Source organism: Tauraco erythrolophus, chromosome 8 (genome assembly GCF_009769465.1).
Source record: "Tauraco erythrolophus isolate bTauEry1 chromosome 8, bTauEry1.pri, whole genome shotgun sequence".
NCBI lineage: Eukaryota > Metazoa > Chordata > Aves > Musophagiformes > Musophagidae > Tauraco > Tauraco erythrolophus.
Genome location: NC_141472.1, coordinates 4,370,104 through 4,379,145, shown reverse-complemented (window position 1 = coordinate 4,379,145; position 9,042 = coordinate 4,370,104). Strand labels below are relative to the sequence as shown.

The 9,042-nt window shown below is 51.5% G+C and overlaps 1 protein-coding gene across 1 annotated transcript; it reads left to right on the top strand.

Moving 5' to 3' along the window:
* Window positions 1–2,343: 2,343 nt before the first annotated feature.
* ACKR3 (atypical chemokine receptor 3) lies at window positions 2,344–8,660 on the top strand. The gene is made up of 2 exons (XM_086615714.1): window positions 2,344–2,364; window positions 6,636–8,660. The coding sequence occupies exon 2, from the start codon at window positions 6,663–6,665 to the stop codon at window positions 7,755–7,757; it is 1,095 nt and encodes a 364-aa protein (XP_086471840.1). The 5' UTR covers window positions 2,344–2,364; window positions 6,636–6,662; the 3' UTR covers window positions 7,758–8,660.
* The last annotated feature ends 382 nt before the right edge of the window (window positions 8,661–9,042 follow it).

Below are 9,042 nucleotides of genomic sequence, written 5' to 3'. Positions count from 1 at the left end.
TCTCAGTGGGGATGGAGGCATCAACAGGCCAGGCCTTTCTCTGGCATGTTTCTTTTCCGTGTGCTCTCCAAGACCACCCCAGTGCGGTGTCAGCTGGGAGATGCCAGAGGTCTCCGGGGATGCGCGGGGCCGAGCTGGAAGGGTGGCATGGTGTGAGCAGCGGGCAAGCTACAGTGAGTGCTTGGAGCTGCAGGAGCTGGAAGATCTACAACTTAATCTTCTCTTTGCTGGCAGAAAAGCTGAAACAAACTGTGCCTTCACTCGCAGGGATGAAAATTTGATGTATTTGACTCCGCTCCTTGGCGGGGGTGGAATTAAGACATTGTGGGCTGAGAAATGGAGCACAGTTAAAATAGCCATCTCTTTTTTTTGTTTTGGGTGTTTTTTAAGAATTAAAACTGCTCTGCTGGCACCTGGGAGTCCTTTCAAACCCGCACCCTTGCTTTTTTAAACAGGTCCCTTCTGCCACAGGAGAAAACGTCGCGTTTTGCCGCATCCCTGGCTTGCTTCAAGCTCGAGCCCTAGTGCTAGGCGCGTTCATGGGAAAACATGTTCCCTTTTTACGCGTGCGTTTGCCAGCAGATTTTAATGCAGGCTTTTAATTGCCTGTGGAAATAGGATTAAGCATCTTTGGGGAAACAAAATACGTGCTTTGTGGGGGTAGCGAAGTCCTCGGGTTCCAAGTGGTGCAACACCCTGTGTCTCCCAAAAAGCGGTGGTTAAAATGTCTTCGTTAGCCGGTTTCTCCTGGCCGGGCAGTGGCTCGGGAACGAGGGGGTGATTCGGGTGCTTGGAGCCATCTGTGCCAGTTTGGGCAGGGGGGAGCCAAGCCCCTGCTCCAGGTTATCCGTTCGGTTTGGAGCAGCCTGGCGGTACGTGTGGCAGATCCGTCCGAGCTGTCAGCGCCGTTTTCAGGCTTCAGCAGGGAGTGGCTGTTGAGTTGGCAGGTAGATTATAATCTAATCCCAGTGTCTGCCCCCGGGATGGATGGATGGACAGGCTGACCCCTCTGGAGCTTAACACAGACCTACCCCCTTGGCCTCCCCGGGCCATTTGAACCACCTGCCTTTCCTGTGCTGAGGAAGGATTTTCAGGCGGAGGAGTGGATTTTCAGGCTTAGTTAGCGTGTTTCTGGCTTCCTGTCACTTTTCCTTGGCGATGAATTTTTTGTGCTCTGGGTGAGGGAGTAGAGGTGAGAATCTGCTGCTTCCCCTTGCTGTGTTTTCTCAATATTTTATAGCAACGGAGGGAAAAAACAAAGCAAAATAGAAAACAACGAGAAACCTGCTATTCTTGTTTTCTTTCAAAGTTAATTTTTAATAATTTTTATTTCTTTCCTTTTTTCTTTTTCTTTCCTTTTTTCTTTTTTCTTTCCTTTTTTCTTTCTTTCTTTTTCTCTCCTTTTTTCTTTCTCTCTCCTTTTTCTTTCTTTTTCTTCTCCTTTTCTTCTTTTCTTCCTTTTTCTTTTTTCTTTCCTTTTTCTTTTTTCTTTCCTTTTTTCTTTCTTTCCTTCCTTTTTCTTTCTTTCCTTCTTTTTTTTTTTCTTTTTTTTTTTTTTTTCTTTTCTTTTTTTTTTTTTTTTCTTTTCTTTCTTTTCCTCTTTTTTCTTTCTTTCCCTTTTTTTTTCTTTTTCTTTTCTTCCCTTTTTCTTTTCTTCCCCTTCTTTTTTTCCTTTCCTTTCTCCTTTCTCCTCTCTTCTCTCCCTTTTTTTTTTTTTTCTTCTTCTCTTTTCCTCTTTTCTCTTTCCCTTTTTTTCTGTCTCCTTTCTTCTCTCCCTTTTTTCCTTTCTTTTTCTCTCCCTTTTTCTTTCTTTTCTCTCCCTTTTTCTTTCTTTTCCTCTCCCTTTTTTCTTTCTTTCTCTCCCCTTTTTTCTTTCCTCTTTCTCTCCCTTTTTTCTTTCTCTTTCTCTCCCTTTTTTCTTTCTCTTTCTCTCCCTTTTTTCTTTCTCTTTCTCTCCCTTTTCTTTCTCTTCTCTCCTTTTTCTTTCTTTCTTTCTTCCCCCATCCTGGTGTCCGTACCCTCTTCCTCTCCCCTGCCACGGGGTGCCTGGGGCTCCCTATCCCCCCACCCACCCGCTCTCCCGTTACTGCTCGCGGAGCCCGAAAACAGACCCAGGCTCACAAGTTGAGCCTCTCTCCCTCCCTGGGGTGCAGCCAGGCGCCCCGTCCCCCGCTCGCTCCCCGCGGGCCGAGGCCCCGCCGCCGGCTGCCCCCGCGGCTCCCCGGGCGGGCGCCGTGCCGGGCGGGGCCGAGGCGGGCGGCGGGGCCGGGGCCGCCCCCGAGAGGCGGTTCCCCGCCGCGGCTATAAGCGGGCGGCGGCGGCGGGCAGCGCTCAGTCGCTCCGCCGGCGCCCAGGCTGCGGGAGGTAAGGGCCGGCCTGGGGCGGGGGACGCGGAGCCTGACCCCGGCGGGGCTTGGAGGGGCTGCGGGGCGAGTCGGGGGTGCGCGCCGCCGGTGTCCGTGTGCCCCCGGGCCGTGCGCGGTGACAGCGGCGGGAGGCCGGAGCAGCGTGGCCGCTGCCGCCCGGCTCGCTCGGGCCGGAGCGCTCCGCAGCCCCCCGCGGCTGCAGCCCGGCCCCTCTCGGCGTGGCTCGGGCTGGTGGAGCGGGGGGAGCCGCCGCTTCTCGGCCCCCATCCCGTTCTCCCGTGGCCGGGCCGGCGCTGCTCGCCGTGGCCGAGGTTAGCGGCGTCCTGGGAGGGTCCGAGACTTTGGAGTCACCTGCTTCGGGCCGCTGCAGCATCCCACTGCCGTCCCAGCACCCGCTTCTGGGGGTCCTTTCCTCTGGGTGCCATCCGGAGCTGCACGGGATACTCGTTTCCCCAATTGTTATTATTGTTATTATTATTTTTAAACTCACAACTGCAGAAGAGAGTTTAAACGTGCCGGGTTCGGACTTGCAACGCCCCTTGAGGGCATGGATGTCCTGGAAGAGGCCGTGCTGCCACCTCCCCGTGCTGGAGAACCAGGCTGGTCCTTTGGCACTGGAAGGGTGAAGATGTGTAGGTTGACAACCCAACCAGCTATCCTGGATTTTCGTGGCGTAGCTTGTTTCCATCTCCACTCGGGAAGGGCAGAATCCTGTTTGCCCGCACCCCTGAGCCGCCCGGATGCGGGTATGGGTGCAGGCAGGACCAGGCTGCGAGATGCTGTGTGTAGAACAGGAGGTGCTGAGAAATTCTTGAAAACATCGAGGACTTGAATGCTGTGACATGGTGCTTGGCTGCCCTCCTAGGCAAGAGGTGCTCCTGCTGGCTTGGTTTCTTCACAGGTCCTGGGTGGGAGGTGGGTGCGTCAGCTCCAGGAACGTTTCTGGGTGTCTGGAGCAGGATTTCGGGTGCAGCTCCTTTCCTTCATGCCATAATTCCTGTGAAATAGCAGGGACTGGCCACCGGCATGCATTCCTGCTGGGTGAAGGGGTGATGGCCTGGGAGAGCTTGGAACACGAATTGCAGTTCCAGCTGCCTTCACAAGTTTTTAGGATGTTGTGCTGTCTGCAGAGAGCGCCAAAGGTATTTTTTTAGGAGCACGGAGTGACTTTACTGAGTTTGTCTGGTGAGTTCCCCACACACCTCCCAGCTAATCTGGGTGGGAATCGGAGCTCGGGTTACAGCAGCTAATCCCAGACTATAGAGAGCCCGGCCTCGTAAAGCCGTAATCTCTGAATACAGCCGTTCCGGCTGCTCCTCCCCGGCAGGGCTTTGAGCCTGGGAGGCCGGATCGGTTTCAGATTTTTATTACCGCGCTGGGGATGCGAAAGTGCACAGGCACGCGGGCGGCCCCGGACAGATGGATGCACGTGCGTGCAGCAGACCCACTCCTGGAGCGGAGGCAGGCTGGGATTGGGGCTGAGCATCGTTTGCGTTCAGTATCCCTGGATTCAAAATTCCTGGAGGGGTTGTGAGCAAGCAACTGGGATGGCGATGCCCTCTCCTAGCTGCTGTCCTGGTGTCACTTAGGCTGGTGGCTGTGGTGCCCCCAGGAGTGGTGTGAGTCCCAGCTTCAGAGGCTTTCTGCTGCGCTGTTGCTGCCTCCCTGCTCGCCCACGCTGCCTCTTTGTTGGCACTGATGATCTGACACCCTGCAGCCAGGTCTGAGTTTCTTCTCAGCTAGGAGATGTGCTGGAAGCTTGGTGGTGGGTGGTCATGGCCCCGTCCTGGAGGTTGGCTTGGGTTGGGGTCTTGAGATGTGAAGTGAGCCCATGCCCCTTGTTGGACTGCATGCCTTCCCAGAAGATGCCCAGGCCCACCCGTGCTACTTTTGTGGAGTGTTATGGGGTTAGCCTGGAGTCTCTCCTTCTCTGCTAACCTCCCTGTCCACAAATACCAGCAGGAGGTGATGGCCCCTTCCATGGGGCTGGGAGTTTTGAGGCTTTTAGGAAGTTTGCTTTAGTTGCCACAGGGTCTTGAGATGCAGGGAACTGGGAGTGATGCTGCTTCTCCCCACGTGTGAGAGGCCTTGAAAGGTGTTTGCACTGGGGAACGCAGCTGTAGTGGTGGGACCCTGGCTGAGGTCTAGCAGGAGACCCATCCCTCTCTTCCGCTTGCAGCCCCGGGCTGGAGCGAGCACCCAGGGGAGCTGTGCCTGGGCAGCGCGTGTCCTGCCTGTGCCACCCGGGTGGTGCAGGGTGTCTGTACAGGGGGGTGGCATCAGCCCTTCAACCCTGTGTAGATGTCGGTTAAATCACCCTCTGCTCTCCTGAGAGGGAGAATTGTCTGTCCCAAGACAGACAGCTCCTACTGTCTCAGCTTCTCCCTCTTTAGCCAGAGCCTTGGCAAAGTACGTGGTTAATTTGGTTTGAATCTCAACCCTGTCTGGCAGCAGGATGAAAGCCTGGAAGGCTGCACGGGTTTGAAGCGATTGGTCAGATCTCCTCGTGTGGCTCATTTGGGCCCTGTTTGTGGAGAGATTTGATCTCCCCTAGATGTGTGCACGGCCCCCCTCATTGTTAGTGCCACCAGCTTCCCCTCCGCAGGGACAATAGTGCCTTGAGTCCTTCCTGGTAATCTCGCTCCTTATCTCCCTTCTCTTCAGTAGCCTGTGTCCCTGGGAGGGTGGGAGGTTTGGGAAGAGCCAATTATGCAGATGGAGGAGCGAGAGGTGCTATGTCAACCGACATCCTTTTTTTGGGGAGCGGGAGGCGGTGCGAGAAGAGGATGCTTAGCGCAGGAGCGTGTCTGAGCTCTTCCCTGCTCTCTGTCCCCTCCACACTTTTGTAAGCACCACTAAGAGGTCCCATGGTGGGATCAAGGATGTTCAGAGGTACAGGTGGCTGAGTTGTTTGCCTTCTTGCTCACGCTGGTGTTGCCCCCAGGGCCGGGCTGGCATCAGAAGGTACTTCTTACTGCAGGGGCTGGGGATGTGGGGAAGAGCAAGGTGGCCACCATTCAGGATGCTGGTAGTGCCCACGATGGGGACCACGGGTGGACTGGCTGACCCGATGCTCCAGCTCAAACGAAGCGGAGGGGGAACGAAATGGGGTCCATCCCTTGGAAACGTACCTCTCCGGCTTTAATTTGGTGCCCCTCAAAGCCAGAGCCTGCAGATGCGGGGGTCCAAAACTTGCTTGGCTGAAGTGTGGTGGTCACGAGCCAAGGCGGCCAGCTGCTGCCATGGGTGGTACTGTTGGCCCTGCGGGATGGGAGGGTCCCAGCAGGGGAGGCAGCGTTTTTAGGCCACCCCAAAAGCACAATGGTAATTAGCAGCCTGGCTTTGGATTTTGTGTAAGCCGTATGGATCTGCTGGGGCCCTTCGTTCTGCTGGCGAGGAAGATAACGAGGAGCCCCTTGCTTTGTCTGCAAAGAAGAAGGCACCGAAGAGGCAAGGAAAGTAGATGTAGAAAAGCAAAAGAGTGGGGAGGAAGCAGTTGTTGTGGAGCCAGCTGTGAAGGGGCAGTGTTTTGTAAATCAAAGCGCTCTCCTAAAAAGAAAACTTAAGCCCAGCAGATCCACTCAGTGGTCAAGCTCTGATTTTTTTTTTTTTTTTTTCCCCCCTCTTTACTCAAAGCTACATGATAATTGTTGAATGCAGTGGATGCTTTGTAAAATAGAATTGAAGGGAAGGGGAGAGGACAGAGCAGGATTTCAATTTAAAATTGGATGAGGGTACAAAGCCCCTGAGTTCCCCATTTCTGCTTAATGCAGCTGGAGCTGGGCTTGACAAGATGCTGACCAGAGCTTGTGGTAAATGTTTTACGGTACCGTGTATCAGCCAGATCGATTCTACTACGCTTGAGGGAGTGCAGATAAAATGGCTTAAGGATTCCCCTGCTGAAAGCGATAGTATCATCATTTATGCCGGAGAAGACAGATTTAGTCGCCTGACGTTTATTTGGCCGCGGTGTACTTTGCGGATTTCACACCCGGGGATGATAGCCAACCTGATGATGTCAGATGTGAGCTGCAAGGGGGGAAAAAAAAAAAATCACACAAAAAGCTAGTGCTGTTCCTCTCTTGTCGACTAGATGAGTTTTGTCCGTTTTGGTTGTTCTACTCCATGGATCTCTTTAATGGAAAGTGCCCTACAAGAGCAGGACGTCACTAAACCAGCGTGTCCTGCATGTGCTTTATGGTGCGGAGATGGCAGCAGAAATACCTCTGTTCACTTAGGTTGTTTCTTTTGATCCTGTTTTGGCTGTAGGTCACTTGAACTCCGAACTGAGCGAACATGAGTGCGCTTGATTTGACTTCCATCCTCGATTTTCTGGAAACAGCCAACTTGTCAGAGATAAACTGGACGTGCAACAACGGTGACTGCATCACAGTTGATGCGACAACATGCCCTGGCACGCTCAACAAAAGCGCCCTGCTATACACCCTGTCCTTCTTCTACATTTTCATCTTTGTCATAGGGTTGGTGGCCAACTCGGTTGTGGTGTGGGTCAACCTCCAAGCCAAAATGACTGGCTATGAAACCCACCTCTACATCTTCAACCTGGCGATCGCCGATCTGTGCGTCGTCATCACCCTGCCGGTATGGGTCGTCTCCCTCATCCAGCATAACCAGTGGCACATGGGAGAAATCACGTGCAAGATAACTCACCTTATATTTTGTATCAACTTGTACGGCAGCATCTTCTTCCTTGCGTGCATGAGCGTGGACCGCTACCTCTCAGTTGCCTATTTCACCAATTCCAGCGATCGCAAGAAGAAGATAATCCGTCGCTGCATCTGCATCTTGGTGTGGCTTCTTGCCTTCTCCGCATCTCTCCCAGACACCTATTATCTCAAGACTGTCTCTTCCAACAACGAAACCTATTGCCGTCCCGTCTATCCAGAGGAGAGCTTCAAAGAGTGGTTGATCGGCATGGAGCTCATCTCCGTCGTGCTGGGCTTTCTCATCCCTTTTCCCATCATTGCTCTCTTCTATTTCCTCCTCGCAAAGATCATCTCCGCCTCCAGTGACCAAGAGAGGAAGAGCAACGGGAAGATCATTTTCTCCTACGTTGTCGTCTTTCTCGTCTGCTGGCTGCCCTACCACGTAGCTGTCGTGCTTGACATCTTCTATAGCCTTCATTTCATACCTTTCAGCTGTCAGATGGAGAACTTCTTGTATGCCACTCTTCACATCACTCAGTGTTTCTCTCTAGTCCATTGCTGCGTCAACCCCATCCTGTACAGCTTCATTAACCGCAACTACAGATACGAGCTCATGAAAGCCTTTATTTTCAAATACTCTGCCAAAACTGGTCTCACTAAACTTATCGATGCTTCCAGAGTGTCGGAAGCAGAATACTCTGCTCTGGAGCAAAATACCAAATGACTGCAACCCCATAAAGAAACCTCTTTGACTCTCTGACCTTTGTTTTTTGCGTATTTTTTTGTTTAGGGTGTGTGTTGTGGTTTTTGGTTTTTTGTTTTTTCCCTTTACCCCCCCATTTCCCTGTGCTTGTTATGAACGGGGCGTGAATTCCAGCCTACAAAAGAGAAATAGCAAACCGTAACTTAAAAGTAGAATCAGGTGCAAAATGGAAGTGGTACCAAAATTAAGCCCTTTGTTGTTGGTGTGTTTTGTTTGATCTCCTCCTGGCCCGATCCGGACTTCTCGACAACGCTATGCAAATGGAATTGACTTTCTAGCAGACAAAGCCATTGTGTACTATAGATAACGTGCATTTCCAGGATAAGCTCTTTCTTCCACGTGTAGATTCCCTCTTGTCTCCTTGTATATGTTATATATATAGTGTGTTGTATTTAAAAGCTCGAGACTTTATTTTCTGGCTCTTGGTGTACCTTATACAATTGTATTTGAAAGTTAAATATATTTTTATCATGTATTTGAAGTATATTGCTGATGAGTGTATCCAGAGTGCTGTAGTCTGAGTGTTAGATGGCCATTTGGCTTAAACTATCATAGGTAAGAGGATGCTGATAATTAGCAGCATGGAAACGATCTCTTAGGTGCATCCTCCCTGGCTGGCACACTTTCTGGACTGTAGCTTTACGTGGTGCTCGTACCCACGTGTCTGGAGCATGAAATGTATGTATTGTAATATAGTTACCGTCATGTTAAAATTAACAGTGTCATCAGAGTTGTTGACTCCTACGCCCGTGCTTCACAAAGCTGTATCCTTATGCACAGAATGAATGATCTGACTTCTGAGAGTTGTCTCTATTTGTAAATTATTTTTGTAAAATAAAGATCTAGGGGGAAAAAAAAAAAAAATCTATGCTTACTAGTGGTTTGACTTGCCATCCTCCTCCTCCTTAGGAAAAAAAAAAAAAAAAGCCAAAAGAAAGAAATCCTAAACCCACCTTCTCTCCTTTGTTCGGTGCAGGAGCAAACGGGTCAGTCTGTGTTTTCCCGATGTTTGTTGGCGGTGGGCAGAAGGCATTGAATGGAGGAATGTGAGCCAGCACGGTGCGTGGTGGGAGGAGCGGGTCTGCGGGAGGCTGTGCTCGTTGGGAAGGCAGAGCTGATGGATTTATAAGGGGAAAGCTGTTGGGAGTGATGAAAGGCTGCGTCTGTAGCTTAGGAATAAACACATGGGACGAAAATATGGAAGGACGCAGATGGAGCGGGTATTTGGACTAATCCAGGTTCAGTC

Excerpts from the sequence above, each read along its gene's own strand:
- ACKR3 (XM_086615714.1), top strand. The coding sequence starts at position 6,663 with ATGAGTGCGCTTGATTTGACTTCCATCCTCGATTTTCTGGAAACAGCC.